This window comes from Lactuca sativa, chromosome 5 (assembly GCF_002870075.4).
Source record: "Lactuca sativa cultivar Salinas chromosome 5, Lsat_Salinas_v11, whole genome shotgun sequence".
Classification (NCBI taxonomy): domain Eukaryota; kingdom Viridiplantae; phylum Streptophyta; class Magnoliopsida; order Asterales; family Asteraceae; genus Lactuca; species Lactuca sativa.
Genome location: NC_056627.2, coordinates 159,263,453 through 159,281,536, shown reverse-complemented (window position 1 = coordinate 159,281,536; position 18,084 = coordinate 159,263,453). Strand labels below are relative to the sequence as shown.

At 35.1% G+C, this 18,084-nt stretch overlaps 1 protein-coding gene and 1 pseudogene across 3 annotated transcripts; both read right to left on the bottom strand.

Annotated features, from left to right (window-relative positions):
- Positions 1-8,528: 8,528 nt before the first annotated feature.
- LOC111908108 (putative receptor-like protein kinase At5g39000) lies at positions 8,529-11,616 on the bottom strand. Of its 3 annotated transcripts, none has more exons than XM_023903955.3 (6): positions 10,479-11,612; positions 10,293-10,408; positions 9,876-10,200; positions 9,516-9,710; positions 9,306-9,388; positions 8,529-9,118 (listed from the first exon to the last, which is right to left on the bottom strand). In XM_023903955.3, the coding sequence occupies exons 1-6, from the start codon at positions 11,526-11,528 to the stop codon at positions 8,683-8,685; spliced, it is 2,205 nt and encodes a 734-aa protein (XP_023759723.1). In that variant the 5' UTR covers positions 11,529-11,612; the 3' UTR covers positions 8,529-8,682. The 3 variants fall into 3 exon arrangements, with proteins under 3 accessions (XP_023759723.1, XP_023759722.1, XP_023759724.1); XM_023903954.3 differs by having other exon boundaries at positions 9,288-9,388; positions 10,479-11,610; XM_023903956.3 differs by having other exon boundaries at positions 8,934-9,118; positions 9,202-9,388; positions 10,479-11,616.
- Positions 11,617-12,320: 704 nt separating this feature from the next.
- LOC111908079 (peroxiredoxin-2E-1, chloroplastic-like) lies at positions 12,321-14,444 on the bottom strand (annotated as a pseudogene).
- Between the last annotated feature and the right edge of the window lie 3,640 nt (positions 14,445-18,084).

The window sequence follows — 18,084 nt, the reverse complement described above, 5'->3', positions numbered from 1 at the left end:
ATTACACTTAATCTTGTAAGTATAATCATATTTACTAAGCCTTTAGTAAATCATGGCGAATATCTTTGTTACTCTTATGGTGGACTTGATCAATACGCAACTTTGTGTACTCGATCTCTTAGTCCTTTCACTTGACACTTTGTCAATGAACTTGTCTAATTTCCAAATACGAAATTTCTCATTCATCGTGCATCCACGTTGCATGATTCCAAATTTCTTTCCAATTGAAACTTGGGCGATGAGAAACTCTCCCTATTTGGTAAATTCTTGACATTTCCATAAATAACATAAACAAGAATCATATCCATTTGTTGTAGAAATATTCAAACATCGATTCTCATAATGATTTCATTGTAAGGAAATAAATAAGTCAAACAAAAATTTATTTTATTTACAAAAGCAGCGGAAAAATTTGTCCTTACAATGCAAAATCCATTGAAAACTATGTACAGAAGAAAATTTCTAACAACCCTATCATAACTTTCTAAGCTCAAAATCTAATCTTCAAGTCCATGCGATCGAGATCCATCTCTTGTGATTAGATTCATCTTGCTTTCTCTTATCAAGCTTCCTTTCTTTTCACCGACCTTACAAAACATTCAAATGCAATCTTATTACATCATGTATTAAGAATCAATAAATAGGAACTTAATTGAGTTAGATAGTGGATATTTACCTAAAGCGCAGTCATACTTTTGACTCTCCCATCTCTTAGATCTCTTAGGTAATTAGGGCAACTTTGTCTCCAATGCCCCTTCTCTTGGCAATAAAAGCAAATTGACTCTTTCGGAACAACACATGGAACTACTTCAGACATCGCCTTTCTCTTATGATCAAACTTTTCGATCATTGCATGTCTTTTATTGCCATTGTCTATATCCATAGAGGTCTTGAAGGCAGATTCACCAATTAACTTTGCTTTTCTATTGCGCCAAACCATTGCTGATTCGGCAGCAATAAGCATAGAAGTGAGATCTATAAGGGTCACGTCATGGTTCATCATATAGTACTCTCTTACGAACTCACTATACGAGTTAGGAAGTGACTGAAGAACCCAATCAACAGCCATTTCCTCACAGACAACGGATCCCAACATTCTTAATCTATCAATGTGCGACTTCATCCCGAGGACGTGTGCACACACCGACTTACCTTCTTTATGTTTACTTGCCAAAAGGGCTTGAGTGATATTGAATTTTTCAATTTTTTTTTTACAATTTTGTGGGTCAGGGAGAATTATTGGAGGAGGAGGAGGAAGTGAAGCATGATTTCTTGTTCCTCGATCAAATCGTGGAATATCATCTTCATGTGGAATGCTTGTTCCACGGGATTTGGGAAGACCATAGTTGTCGAACTTTGACATCTACAATACGGGAGAAAAATGAATTCAAGTTAGTTGATAGATTGAGTCCTTGGTAGATCACCCAAATGAAATTCCAAGGCTAGGACCCAACACAATACGCTACAACCTAGAAAAGGGATGCCGTAATCTAGTTGCAGAATATTTGAAGGTAAGTGAATGACGATTCACTAATTTCCACCATGAAAAACGAAAAAGAAATTAAAGTTTTAAATCTATGAAAACTCCTAGATCCTTTGAGATACAATGAACTTTCAATGGCATGTTTATATCTCGATATGCCCCTCTTGTTTGTGACTGGGATGCCGAGGATCACAAAGCGGGTGTGAATAACCATGCAAACTACATGGTGCCCTCACATGTTACAATCACCTATTCGATGTGCCGGTAAACCACACACGCTCCACCGAACTATGACAAACATTGAGTCACCCTTTGCTACCTTTGCTTAGACCCATTTAGTGTGCCGGTTAACCACACACGCTCCACTAACGTCTTCGCAAGGGCACAAAGTGTAATTTCATGGAATTGCATCAATTCACTTTTGCCTAAGTAACTAAGATTGGAAATTTTATGAAAACATTTAGTTACTTTATTATACTTATAATGGAAGGTTTCGTCCTATCCTACCCGTTCGGCTAACGACCCTCCACTAGTCAAGAGTGCGGTGGGTAAGAGTGAATACCCATTCAATCGCCATTTTATAGGCAATTTCCTTAAACACCCCTTATAGACTAGCTTCGTGAATGAGGCCTACTAAACGGTAAGACTGACTTTTAGTTATACATATATATAATGTTAGACTTTTAATGTTATATAGTATAGGGTGTATTTTACACTTTTAAAATATTAGGTGGTTAACTTTAACAATTACACCTTTAATTCTATTAAATGGTTAACCTAAACTTTTATGGATTTATTAAACTTCTTTTAATCATACACCAAAACCATAAGGGTGTGATTTGAACCTTTTTCAAAACTATACTAGGGTATTAGAATTTAACATTCCTAATTAAACTTTTAATCAACTTTTAAATTCCAAAACTTGAGGGCAAGTTTTGAAACATTTCAACACATTAGGGTTTAGAATTTAAATATGCATCAAAATTAAACTATTTAATCAAAATTTAAATTCCAAAACTTGTGGGCAAGTTTTGAAACCTTTTTCAAAACATTAGGGTTTCAACTATTTAAATTTCAAAACAACAAAGCTTTTGGGGTTCAAATTTAAACTATAAAACCTAAAGGGCCAAATATGAAACTTTTCACAACAACAAGGATCAAATAACAAATAATTCAAATTAACATTTAATCACATAATTATCCATATTTGATGATTTCTTGCAAAACAATTTATCAATTTACTCAAAATAATTAATCAATTATCTTATAAGGAAACAATTATCTTATTAATTGATAAATATCTTCAATTAGATTAAAAATATAGTCAAATATATCATATAATCGGATTAATATTAATCTAACATGATAAGGTAATTATCCCAATGCAAAAACAGCAAGAAATCCCGAGATAAGCACTGTCTGACGCACCGACTCGCCGAGTCACCCTCTGGAACTCGCCGAGTAGGGCTGACTCGCCGAGTCCAAGAGTGACTCGCCGAGTCAGGTCGAACAGTGAGGCCAAAACACGATTTTCAGTTACATCAAGCATCAATACAATAGAAACCAATCATGGCTCTGATACCACTGTTGGGTTTTGGTCATAAGACATCTTATGTGCTCATACAAACCCTAAAGCTCGGATCTAGGTTTCTCTATTGTACATACTTTGAATCCAAGACTTGAACCCTAATACTAGCATATAGAAATCAGAATTCACATGAAAATAGGTTTAAGAACATACCTTGATTGTTATATAGCAATAACAATCCAATTCCTCCTTGAATTGACCTTGGAAAGCTGAGAGTCACAAGTGTCACTCCTCTAATGGCTTACAAACACCATAAGCAAGTGGAGAAGGTATAAAGAGAGAGGAGGGAGTTTAGAATTCGTATTTGGGACTCCTTGGGAAGGGCTACACGAATTCATGACCTTGGGGTTGTTTATATAGGTGTAGAGATATGGTTTCAGTCATTATCCTTATCTAGTTGATTATCCATTAAGCAACCAATAAGATAATCCTTGAATCCTTATCATACTCGAATTCTAAGGCTTTCCATCCTTAAATTCGTCCACCATATATAAAAGATAATCCTTACCTTATTTTGTAACTATCACATAATTACAATTCAGCCCCTCTAGTTTAATTAATTACATTTGATCACAAAACTAATTCTTAATTAATTATCGACCAATATTAATTAAACAAATATGATTTCTCCTTTAATATATTATTCTTATAACATATTAATAAATCATATTATTCTCTCTCTCTTTATTCATTTCTCCAATCAAGTTGCTTTGGTGAAGGCAACCCAAAAGGACCATGCACCATCGGGTCAAGTACATACCAAAATAGTTATGGACTTAGACACTAATCCAACATAAGATTCTATTAAGAATGAGTTGTCATATGGCAAATATGGAAATGTTTCCATATTGGGAGTTGGATATTGAGAATCTATGTCTAGATTAGATACTTTTATGCAAGAAGGATGTTCAAAGGAATGTACTTTGAGTGAGAGACATCATATCTATAGAATTGTTTCTGATAGAGATTGGCCAAGTCTTGATGATTTTGAGCTGTGAATTTACGAAAGAATGATTGCATAAAATGTTAGAATTTAGCATAAGTAACAAGAATTTGATATTCTTATACTTATGATAAGGATTGGGAGTTGTGAAATGAGTATGATTGGAAATGTGTTCATTTGATTTGTTTCACAAAGTAAGTACCGTAGGTAAACATTGTGTGCATGCTAAGAGCATGGGGCAAGTGTAGTAATAATTCAAGTAAGAAGTTGATTACCCGAAACAAAAAATAATGAGTAATCAATATGGTGATTAAATAAAATGTTTTATTTATACCCAGAGTTTGGGGTCATATGGGATTAGTATTATTCTTGTGTTTCACTTTTCATGTTTTGACTTCCTGAATAATTAAGTTGGTTCAGAACAATCAAATTATTCGAATGGGCCACAGTCGTTTATATGTTGGAAGTAGGTATAAATGAAGACTGTCTTGAATTGGTGTGTGGATTGTCTAAAGTGTATTAGACATAAGCAAATGTTTGCTGGAACGTTCATGAGTGCTTATGAATATGAGTTTGAGCATTGGATTAAACCCAAGCTCACTTGGATCACTTCATTGATTTTATCACGAGTGATTGATGAGACGATAATATCTTATATTCTTGAAACCGAGATGTGTGAGTTGTATCTTGCGAGTCGGTTACACATTGATAATATGTAAACGCACCAGTAAATTGGTGTTATAAAACATATTATTGTGTGTGATTCGGTGAGTGAGTGCAAGCAAGCATTGAATCAAAGTTTATCCGTTCCTTTTATCCAAAGTAGGAGGAAAGCGATATCTGTGGGCCTCTCGATGATTTAGTGATGGCACCTAAGCGCTTGGCCAAGCCGGGACTAATTTGATGTGTTCAAATGTAGTCTGTTTTCAGTCGTCATAAATCGGAAATTGGGAAACAATATAGAGAGAATGATTGAAATCCATGTCTCACGTCTATACGATATCTAGAATGGAGGAATATATGATCCCTTATCTAAAGGACACGTATCTGATAAGATCAGAGTCAATAGCGGCTTTTGAAAGCTATGATTGCAGATCAGGATCTGAAGTCATACGCAGAATAGTTATTAGACTTATCCAAGTGGGAGACTGTTGGATTAGTGTCTAAGTCCATAACTATTTTGGTATGTACTTGACTCGATGGTGCATTGTCCTTTTGGGTTGCCTTCACCAAAGCAACTTGAAAGGATGAATTATGGAGAGAGAGAAGATTAATTATGATTTATTAATGTATTATGAGAATAATATATTAAAGGAGAAATCATATTGTTTAATTAATATTAGTCAAGAATTAATTGATAATTAATTTTGTGGCTAAAAGAGATTAATTAAACTTAAGGCATTGGAACTGTAATTATAAGATAATTGCATTTGGGCTATGGATTACCTTGGAATAATAGGTTGGACGAATTCTATGGGGAAACCCATTGGAAATCATCCAAGGGTTATTCTAAAAGGGTACATGGGCTACTTAGGGCTTAAGCAGTCAAATTAGGGTTTCCTAGTTGAAAACCCTAATAGCCTACATGTATATATAGTACCCTTAAGCCCCAAAAACGTGGCTAAGAGTTCCACTAGGGTTTCTGGATGTTTTGGGCAGCCTCCTCTCTCCATATTCTTCATCCTCTTGCTCTTGGTGTTTGTGAGCCATTAGAGGAGTGACAATTGTGACTTTAAGCTTTCTAAAGTCATTACAAGGAGGATTTGAGATTGTTATTGCTACATAACAATCAAAGGTAATTCTCTAAACCCTAATTTCAGTTTATAATATGTTAGATCTAAGATTATAAGTCTTGGATACATTGCATGTACAATAGAGAAACCTAGATCCAAGCATTAGGGTTTGCATGAGCACATAGGATGTTCTTATGGCTAAAATCCATCAAATGCGGGTATTGTTTGCTATGTTATTGATTTTCTAGATCTGCATCCTGGGATTTAGGATGATATTATGTTAGTGACCTGGTTAAGGTCGGTATCCCGGTATATAGGGTAATGTTATGCTAGTGATCGGTTAGGTCGGAATCCTGGTTAGGATGTTGATATGCTATGTGATCTGTTAGACTGTCTGTCTGGTTAAGGATTGTTATTTGATTAATTGTTTTATGTGCACATGGTTTTTTGACTGAGGTTGGGTTGAGGCGGGTCCTGCTTTGTGATGTAGCCCAAAGTACCCAAGGCAGACCGGATATCCTGAAGGCCCATCGAGCAGTCCAGATAGGCTGAAGGCCCCAAGAGGGCGGACCAGACATGCCGAGGCTCGGAGAGTGGACCAGGCCGACTGAAGGCCCGATGCGGGCGGACCAATCATACTGTAGACTCAGAGAGTGGACCAGGTGGATTGAAGGCCCGATGTGGGCGGACCAATCACACTGTAGACTCGATGTACACGGCTAGACTCAGAAGGTGGACCAGGTGGACTGAAGCCCCGATGCGGTGGACCAGTCACACAGTAGACCCGATGTGCATGGTTGTTCTGTATTGTGATATGATATGAGTATGGTTATATGTGGTTCGTATTTTGGGGGTAACTCACTAAGCTCTCGGGCTTACAGTTCAGTGTTTTGTTTCAGGTACTTCAAAAGATCGTGGCAAGGCAAATACGTGATCGTACCGCTCCTCATGTTTTATGATTTATGTGATATGGTTCTGGGGGACACTCTGATGTTTAAACTATGTTGAAACCAAATATATGAACTTAATGGTTTTGAATGAATTAAAATGTTTTATTTTGGCTTGAATTTTACGTGTGTTACACAGAGCCCTTGGCTAATTTATGACAGGTTTCAGACATCAAACTGTTTTTTGTAACAGTTTTCAAACATACGAGTGTCTAGTGGCAGTTATCTGATGGGAAGGTTACTTAACTAATTTTGGTCTTCATTTGATGGTGCACACGAAATTCGTAACACCCATATTCTCTATTCTTGCTCTCATTTCTGAGTCTTATCCAATCAAAGATTAAGGAGTATCACCCAATACTTTGATTTGATAATGAAATCACAATTCTCAGAATATCCAAGTGCCTTTATTACCCTAAAATTCTAACAATTCTTGATCACATGAGAGCATCAAGATGGAGCCATTCTTGATCGACCGTGGCAGCCAATTTCTCTTTGTTGAGATGGGTAGTGACAACGTATCCCATACATTGTGTATACAAAAGTCCACGCCATGCATCTTAGTTGAGGCAGTCAACCTCTAGAATTAGCGGGACCGAAGCACGTATGTTGGACATGTCAAATTTGCTTGTCTATGGCTGGTATTAGCGTGCCAGACATGGTGTAGATAAGAAGACGAGATTAGAGTTAGGCTGGAAAAAAAAATAAGGTAAAAGAGATGGATTATAGATTTATAGGCGTGATACTATGCTAAACGATATTCTTCCCATAATTGAAATATTACATTCAGTCGAAATATATGTACAAAACATAAGGCTATATATAGATAAGAGGTGGGCTCGGCCCAATGAACAATGCAACACAATCACATACATAAAATTACTATACAACATAATATATATAAATATATATATATATATATATATATATATATATATATATATATATATATATATATATATATATATATACACGTTCAGGTTCATTTGAGACCATTCTAATTTTGTGAGACCGTGAGACCAAATCTAAATATAATTTTAAAATGCAAAATAAATGGAAAAATCCAAAAACTCTTTTTTTAAATATTATTTTCGGAACTTGAATTAACTAAAAAATAAAAGATAATAAAAAAATCCCGTTTTTTTAAAATACATGAAATATTCTAATAGAATATTACACTGTACATATTCTAAAAAATAATTTTAAAATACAAAATAAATGGAAAAATCCAAAAATCCTTTTTTTAAATATTATTTTCGGAACTTGAATTAACTAAAAAAAATATAAAAAAATCCCGTTTTTTTTTTAAATACGTGAAATATTCTAATAGAATATTACACTGTATATATTCTAAAAAATAATTTTAAAATGCAAAATAAATGGAAAAAATCCAAAAATTCTTTTTTTAAATATTATGTTCGGAACTTGAATTAATTAAAAAAAATCCCGTTTTTTTTTTAAAATACGTGAAATATTCTAATAGAATATTACTAGAATATGTAAAAAAATGTATTTTTTTTTAATTAATTTTTTTTTTTTGGAAAATATATATTTCGAAAATAATATTGGAAAAAAAATTCGAAAAATTTCAATTATTTTGCATTTTAAAAATGTTTTTGTTTTATCTACTAAATGAGTGGCTAAAATTGTGTCTCACGGTCTCACAAAATTAAGCTGTCTCACATGAACCTAACCCTATATATATATATATATATATATATATATATATATATATATATATATATATATATATATATATATATATATATATATATATATATATATATATATATATATATATATATATATATATATATATATATATATATATATATATCATAAACACTTTTAAATAGTTATTTTTTGTAAGCACTTTTAAATTGGCAAGACATTTTCCCGTAGCTAGCTAGTAGCGGGATGAAGAATGAAACAAGTGTACAAAGTAAAATCAAAACAATTAATTCGTGCACAATCGCAAGTAAGAGAAACTATGCTGGTTTAAACTCGATGCCTTCCACAATAAGCCCTTTAAGCGACTCATTTTCAGAAAGGGTCAATCGAAGATACTTGTTAATCTCATTAATTGTAGTACCAGTTTGAAATTCCCATACTTGTACTTCCAACCAACCATCATTCCTTTGTTGTGGACGACCTTTCCTTTTGGGTCTATCCAATGGGTTGTGGGGTTTTTTATGAACCTTCGGGGGTTGAGGCAAAAGTAAATAGATATACCATGGAATTGTATTGTAAGAATTACTAGTATCATCCGATTTATCACTAACTCTTACAGGAGGCTCAAATCCATAATGGTTTTCTTTAAACTTGTAAACAAGGTAAATTGCATACGTTGTTTGAGGTGACAACATTTTGGGTCTGCAGTCTATCCAAAAGCCGCCACGAGGACCAAAAGCCACTTTCCCAAATCTGCAAAAAGATATATCTTAGATTTAATAGTACTACTAGAATATGATAACATACCCACATACTCATGCGAACTAAAGACTTACAAAGTTGTAGTTCATAAATTTTCTTAAAATAGAGAAACACAATAACCAATAGTTGCATGATTAGTGTGGGGGCTAGAGGAAAGAACCTCGAGTCAGGTGATGACCTCCATTTCCAATCTCGTATTCCTAATGCCATTCTTGCCGATAGCATATGACATTTCTTCCCATTTTTTTCAAGTGAAAACCACTGTCAATCAATAAATTTGTAAGTACTTGTAGCCGAATTCTAGAGTTTTTCCTTTTCAAGTGTCTATCAATAAGTGAAGGAACTCAAAAATGAAAGGAATTGAATGAATCATTCATATAAAAAATACCTCTTCACCATCATTGATTGGGAACCCTTTGCAAAGAATATAGTAGAGTTCCTTCTTTGTTGTCCATTGTACACTATCTTTTGAACACTTGATGATGTCTTCATGATCACTTGGCAAATTTTGTTCCCAATTTGTGTCTGAAAGTGATATGGTTTGTATATCCACCTCCTTTTCTTCTAACACTTGATACTCCGCCTATAAAACTTACACATTAATCTTTCATCGAATATACAACATAACTCCTATTCTCCAAATGTGAGTGAAGTGAGCTATAAACAAAATGATTTACTTTCTTCGAAATGTTTGAAACTCTAGAAACAACATAAACTAAACGAAGTAAACTATTATATGTCGGCTTACTCTCTCCTGAGGCCGAAATTCAATGCCTTCTACTGCCAATGGTTTTTGGCATTCAAATGTAATTTCAAGATCAACATTTCTCCTGTCGCTAGTAAACTGATACAATTCAGCCATCAGATGTCCATCTTTTCTCTTATCTGCAAAGTATGCAGTCGATGATTTTGTCTCCCCAGCCAATATGTAATCAACTCCTACATATTCCTTACTTTTCGAGCCAAGACTACACACAAGGTTTACTGTGTATGTGATATTTAGTGACAAAAATTGTGTTCTCACATGTGTTTTAAATTTAGAACAATACGGCATAGTGTAGACCTCTGTATATCTACAAAGAGTTGTAGCAAATAATGCATTAGTATATATATACTCATGAAATAGTCGAAACAAAACCTAGAAACAAAAGGGGTAACAACTTACATTGCTTTATCTCGATCATAATTAGCACGCACAGGAGGTACTACGTCAATAGGAATCAAACATTCTGCTGCAGGTATCATTTCGAGGTGATTTCCATTCTTATCTAACGAAAACCACTGTCCATTAAGTAGGATATGAGTACATAAGAAAAATAATCTAAAGGATCATATAGACATAGATAATTACCGTTTTGCCCCCATTGACGAAGATTCCTTCGGAGAGAAGCAACTTTAGTTCCTCTTCGGATCTGTAGAGCAAAGGAGGTGCCGCAGTTTGACTCATATCTTCATAGTCGAATGGTTGTTCCACCTCCTCGGAAATCTCCTGAAACCGAAGTGCAATCACAAGTTTTTCCACAACATGAGACATCTTTGGTCGATTTTCACGAGATTTCTGCAAACATCGATAGGCAATGTCTGAAAATGTTTCCAATGACCTCATATCAATGTGATGTTTTAGATCTTCAAAGATGATTTCATCTAACTTTTTTTGTTTGAAACTCTTTTTCCACATTGGCACTAAACTCTGAAAATGATTATTGTAATTTTCAAAACATAGTCTCCCACACAACACTTCAAACAAGACCACGCCAAAAGAATATACATCTGACTCTTTAGTTAGGATGCTCATCTCCACACACATCGGATCTACATATCCAAACGTACCAACAGCATTGGACACTAGAAATGTGTGTTTCTGATTTGCAGGTCCAATTTTCGACAATCCCATGTCAGAAATTTTAGCATTCCAATTCTCATCCAGTAAGATGTTGGAACTTTTAATATCACGATGTAGAACTCTTTCTTGTGTCTCCTTGGGATCATGAAGGTAGCACAATCCGGTCGCAGCCCCAAGGCATATTTTGAGACGATTCCTCCATGTGAGAGTAGTGCTGCTTAAATGACGATCAAGGCTTCCATGAAATGCATGCTCGTACCCCAGGATCTTCTCACCATTTTCGTCACAAAATCCCAAGAGAGATATGAGATTTTCATGTGTGTAACGAGAAAGCATGAGGATCTCTTTCCAGAACTCAGGGTCTCCTTGCCCATAGTTACGATCTAGACGCTTAAAAGCAACCATGCTTTGTCCCTTAGAGCGAGAGAGTACTCCTTTGTACACCTTCCCAAATCCACCTCTCCCAATTATGTTGCTGTCATCAAAGTTTCCGGTGGCTGACTTTACCTCTTTGAGTTGGATTTTAAGATGTTGAAACTCGTCCAAGAATGCCTCCATTAATTATTTGTTGAGAAAATGGTAACTAGAACATTCAACTCGGTGTGTGGAAGCAATTGTAAGTACTTGGACGGAATTATGATATACCTGCTGAAATTGGAAGAGATGCCTTTTGTGTGGATGAGATTCATGAGATATCCTGATCATACATTATTGCATAAAATATATTATTTTATAGTAAATTTGCTGGCAGGTCCGTTTATTTGACTTTAACTTTTTTCGGAGTTAATACGGTCAATACTCAACATTAATCTACCAGCATTTTTCTGTGTTAATGGGCACGAAAATTGTCTAAAATGTTTTCAAATGGTTACATTTTTTGTAAAACATTCGTGTTATCAATGTATAGTATTAATGTAATAAGTTTTGTAATCTTGCTTTTAAAAAAAATCTAGCTTTGCAATTTTAACATAATAACCAAATTTATTAGAATATTTTAACATTACATTGACGACCAACACCTCCAAATTAATCGTATCATTTACCAACACACGACATCAAAATCAAATACCCACGACATCAAAATCAAACATGTATCGGTAGGTTGCTAGCGAGAATCCATCGCCCACATCACCATTAATCCATTCTCCACAAGAACATCATGATGATTTATTTGAAAAGTCCAAATAAAAGAGTCTTTCCATTCGACCAATCCAAGAAATGATGACTCTAGTCAACTGCTTCCAAGACAAATCAAGAAATTCAAGTTTTGGACAATTGAGTAACCATGGTGGGATTTGGTCTTTGAGGGCATAATTCGTGATTGCAAGAACCATTAATCTGTTAAACTCGTTTACAAATTGTGGGAGTTCTTCACATTGAAAGTTTTTTGTTAGAATCAAGGTGGTGACATTATTGCATTGTTGTAGAACGGAAAAGGCCTAAGGTAAATTCATGATTTCGTTGTTTGAAAATCTGCTCCCGAACAAAGGTAAGGATTCGAGGTTGGAAAGCTTAATGAAGTGAAAGCCCCAAATCAAAGCACTAAGCCGCTAACAAATCACATGAAACGGATTCAAAGAGCTTTAAGCATGTCATCTGAAACACTTGAAGTGAAAGCCCCGCCTTTTTCAAGATTCAATAACTTCACAACACCATCTTCAACTAGCATCACATACCTCCTTGATCTAACCTCTAATCCAATCGGCTTATCGCTCAAATCCAATTCACACCTAATTGCCTTTGCGAAATCCCCATTTCCATCCCTCAATAGCAGCACTTCATCGCTGATGTTCAAATCAGCCTTCCATGCCTTCATCACAAAGGCATCGTTAACTGAAATACAAGTGATTGTGTCGACGCCCTTTGATTTTAGTTCGTTGGATTTCTCGACGAATTTGGGGAGGTGTTTCTAGGAGCAAGTGGGTGTGAATGTGTCGGGGACGACAAAGAGGATGGCTTTTTAGATTTTGTGAGATCGATGATCGTGGTGGTTTGAAGTTTGTCATCGGAGTCGAAGTAGGATAAGGTTATGTCGGGGAGTTTATCTCCAATGGAGATGGTGGCGGTGATTTTGGGGTGGTGAAGTATCTAGTGGCGTGACCAGTGGGTGAGGTGTAAGGGAGAGATGGAGGAAGAGAATACAAGAGAGCGGTGGTTGGCATGGAGGAAGAGAATGTGAAAAAAAGGTCTCGTGTTTTTTAGTTGTAAGAGAGAGATAGATAAGGACTATTTGTTTGTAAAAGATAAAAGGTATCTTCGTCATTTTACATACAATTAACAAGATTTGTTTACAAGGTTAGTCATAAGTCATAAGGACCGTCTATATGCAAAATTTGCTCCAAATTGACTATTTAAAAAAAAGTTTCATAAGATTAATAACCGAAAAGAATTATGACCATTTGTGAAATTTGTCTTTACTTAATTTTCAAATTTATCACAAAATGGTTAAAGAAAAAGGCTCCTTCAAATTAGACAAAAATTCATGAACGGCCCTTGTGGTTTTCAAAAAAGTAGCAATTTCAGAACATTATTGGAAAGAGCTACACATGGTCTCGTGATTGGTTATTTCTTTCTTAGAATGACTAGGTACCCATGGACCAAGGTTGATAAAAACTATGGGTGTTCAAAACAGGATATCCGAATTTCGGATATTCGAAATTTCGGATACGTACTTGGATATTAAACCGGATATCCGGATTTCATTAAATTTAAATAAATATCCACTTCTGAACATCCGATCCGTAAAATCTCCTCAACTCTTAAAATTAATAATAACAACTATGTTAAATCTTGCGACATAGATGGATATCGATAGCAACAAATAAATATATGTAGCATTTACTTAATAGTTTTTTATTGTAAGCCAACGAACCAAGATTATAACAAACAAATATATAACGATTGTAAATGGAAAAGTTTGCAATAAAAGTTTGGAAAGAATGGTCATGAAAAAGTTGAAAATGGTGGGGAACATTAATCCATTAAGCATGTCAATGTTTCTAATTTCTCATTTTAAAATATTAAAAAATAAAGAAAAATTATTTTTTTCGGATATCAGATATCCGAAATATTCGAAACTTTATAAATTCACTATCCGTATCCGAATCCGAAAAACCGGATATCCAAAATTCAGATATCCGAAAATCCGGATATCTGAAATTTCGGATAATTTCGGATCGGATTTTCAGATTTTCGGATCGGATATTTCGGATGCGGATATTTTTGAACACCCCTAATAAAAACAATACACCACAAGATTCCAATCATCATGGTCTTCGTTGGTAGCCTTCGGTTTTATTTTATTATATTACTATTCTAATATAATTTTTAACTAATATATTACAATACAATTAAAATGAAATTTACATTACAAAATAATAATCTAAAAGACAACATGTCGCAAAATTATAACTTTAAAACAACCAAAAACATCACAAACATAGGTCTAGTGGAGGAAAGTGTTACCAGATCCATCTAATTAAAAGTAACACTTTTGTTTGATAAAAGAAAAAGGCTATTTGAGCAACAAACAACACCTCAGAATAGATTGCAATAGGTTGTCAGAAAGTGTTGTTGGATCTGAACAGAAGTCAGGTTATGATATAACACTATGATGATGCAACAATTCAAAAGGTTTCATTAGGGTCTAAACAGATGCTAATGCAAAACTTGTAACAGAAAATGTTGTATTTTTCCTAGCTTTTGCAAAACAACATTTTAATCAAGATTGCATTTTTAAAATAATTCAAATACAAAATTTTTGCAATCTTTATATATACATTTCCATATTGTTAAAACTCTTATATATATATATATATATATATATATATATATATATATATATATATATATATATATATATGTGTGTGTGTGTGTGTGTATGTGTGTGTTTCATAACTTCATTAGTGTGATTTTTAATAACATACATCATGAATCAAAACTTTGGGGAAATTAAAGAAAACTTTATAACCCACTTTTTATTCTCTGAAAACCCAAGAACAAAATTGTGTCTAGATCATACACACGATTCCTATTAATGTGTATAAGCTATACCTCGGTATTTTCACAAAAAAATGGTTACTCTTTTGTGCAAGAAACATCAACTAGTTGCTCTTAGACCACTATTGGATTATGATGATTTTCAAAACAAAACACACAACGAAGCAAACTTTAAAATCGTAATCCAATAGGATCACAAGTCCATAGATTTCATGCTACAAAACTAAAACCCAAGAGGATAGATCAAAAGAATACGTTTTTCGTGTAGATCTTGCTTTCACTTGGATGATTCGGAGGTCTGAAATAGTACCCCTCTAATGTAGTCACATCCTAAGATAAATATTCAAGCAACAATGATTTAACCGTTCTTCCTTGTGATTAAGGATGAGCGTTTGGACCAAAAACCCAAACCGAACTAAAACCCTAAGCGAACCGAATTAGGCCCGAATAAGCAATTCGGTTCAGGTTTCGGGTATCTATATTTGTAACACCCAGATTCCAGAACAAATCAGTTTAGGGCTTCAAGGACTCAAAGGCATAGTTTTTGGGTAAAACCAGGTGTCACGATGTGACAATAGAGAGATCACGACGTAACAAGTGATTAAATGGAAAATGTTAATTTAACTGATCTCACAACGTGAGATATATGTGCTCACGATGTGAGATGTGTTGCAGCCCAAGCCCATGATCTTTTAGGGTTTCCTTCATATTTAAACCCCATAAACTTCATTTTAAGGTTCATTTTGCAGCCTCCTTCATCCTCAATCACAGAAAAACCTTAACCCCAGCCTCTCTTTGTGATTTTTGAGCTTTTAGAGGTATTTTGGTTGCTTGAAGAAGCAAGGATCACCTTTGGAGCATAGATTCAGCTTGGAAGCTTCATTTGCATCTTCTAGCAACATCTCTATACCATTGTGAGTAACCAAGATTCAATCTTTATGATTCCTTGTTGCTAGATCTAAGGTTTTATGCATAATTATTCATGGTTAGATGAGCTAGAGTGTTGGGACTCCATACAGTTAGCAACTTTATGGGTCCTTAGAGTCCATTGGTGTTTATATATGGTGGATTTGAGGTTTGAGTAATATTTGAGCTCATACTTGAGTTTTGACCTCCTTTTTCTTCATGAATGCCCTAATTTGAGCTCAAGTCTTGCATTATACATGCAATACCTTAAAGCATCGATTTTTATTGGGGGTGTTAGGAAGCCTTCTAGAGAAGATGGATTAGTGTCTTAATGGATTTAGGAGTTTAATCATCAAAATGTCATTCAGAAAGATCTCACGACGTGATACTATGCCTATCACGTCATGAGGATCAAGGAGTCTCGATTATTTTATCCTTTAGTGGCTCACGACGTGATCAATAGATGGTCACGTCGTGAGGGGCAGTTAACAGTTGACTTTCGTTGACCGTTGACTTTTTAACCAAGATGACTTTGGGTAAAACTTGAAGGAATTGGGCTGTTGATTAAGATTCTTCCATGTTTTGGTGCTAGAGGGATCGTGGGACCAAGCAGTGCAGAAAGGGAAGCGTGTCGCAGTGTTTTTAGGTTCTTCGTTTCGGGTGATTTTTCCTCACTGTACCTGTGGGTCGAAGGCACCAATGCCGGACCACTAGTTTTGGTTATCATTTGGTAGAGGGATGCCTTAGGATTGTATCTAGTCATGTAGGATAGACTAAGGACTCTTAATCTTGGATTTATTACATGATCCTTGTTTGGTTATGGCTCTAGAGTAGGATCATCTATCCAGGTGTCAATCTCACCTCTGGGTACATATGGTTACTCAATCCTTTGAGAGTTGATTATGTATCCATGTGTATAGGATGTTTTTGTGATGTATTGATTTTCTAGATTTATATATATCCTTATGTGTTAGGATGCAGCAGTAGTGTTATTCTAGTTAGAGTACCAGTAGGTTGGTTATCGTCTAGTAGAGTTCCCTAGGGGCTGTATGTAGTCATGTAGGATAGCCTGAGAACTCTTGATCTACGCTTTCATGCATGTTCCTTGTTTGGTTGTTGCTCTAGAGTAGGATCATCTGTTCGGGTGGCTATCTCACCTCTTGTTATTTATGGCTATGTATTTCATGGAGATTAGTTGGTAGCGGAGCAATGTGTTGTGAGAGGTCTAGTAGGCGGTAATGAGTTGTATGATTGGTGATTGTCTATATTATGTGCCTACTTGATCCTTGATTGTTTATATGTCGGCATATTGCGGTTGGGTTGAGGCGGTACTGCTTTGTGATGTGGGCCAACAAACCAGGGGCAATCCAATCGGGAGACTGTTATAACGTCCGTAGATACGGGCTAGTCAATTTAGAGATAATAGGGGTCGAAAATGACTTTTCGACAAAAGATTATTTATAATAAATAATCTTAACCAAGTTGTAGAATACGTCTCAAGGGTTCTGTACATATAAAAAACGCCGAAATCCGAGTTATAAAGAAGATGTTATGACCCGTCGAAGTTTTTTGGCAAAACCGGCACGGCACCGGGAGACGTAAATAGTGAATTTACAATAGAGGACTTTTTAGCCTTAGTAATCTAAACAAAAGTCATAGAATATGTTAAACTGAGAGCATCCATAAAAAGAACGCCCAAATCTGACTTCGTATGAGGAAGTTATGAATTTTCTAACATTTGGCATAGCAGTTCACGACCCAATACTCGAATTTTAGATCGAGCGGTTTTTGGCCTACGCGACCTAAATGAGAATTGAAGATCTCATTAATAGGAACTCAATGGTAAAAAGACAGACGAAAACAGAGTCCGTATATAGAAGTTATGAATTTTACGCGAACATTTAACAGTATAATCTCCTCGTACTGTTAAATTTAAGATCGGTTGAGAATTAGCCGACGGAGTCAAAATGAAAGTTATAGATCTTATTTTTATCTACGCGTGGATATAAATAACGTCAAAAATGGAGCTCGTGTGTGAAAGTTACGGATTTTAGAAGTCAGAAGTGTACTGTGCGAAAATGGGTGATGTGGCACAATCTTGGTCATTGCTTTCTCCCCAAGTCTTGCCACTAGATGGTGACATGTGGCACCAAGTTCAGCCATTTTTCACCCCATAAATAGAACCTCTCCCACCCTCATTTTCTTCACA

What these genes read in the sequence shown, in the direction of transcription:
- LOC111908108 (XM_023903954.3), bottom strand. Translation starts at nt 11,528, where the DNA reads ATGGAGGCATTCTTGGACGAGTTTCAACATCTTAAAATCCAACTCAAA. An exon ending in TCGTCAATGGGGGCAAAACG is followed by an intron (nt 10,409 to 10,478) that starts GTAATTATCTAT and finishes CTTAATGGACAG; the next exon opens with TGGTTTTCGTTAGATAAGAA. An exon ending in AATTTCGGCCTCAGGAGAGA is followed by an intron (nt 9,711 to 9,875) that starts GTAAGCCGACAT and finishes TAAGTTTTATAG; the next exon opens with GCGGAGTATCAAGTGTTAGA.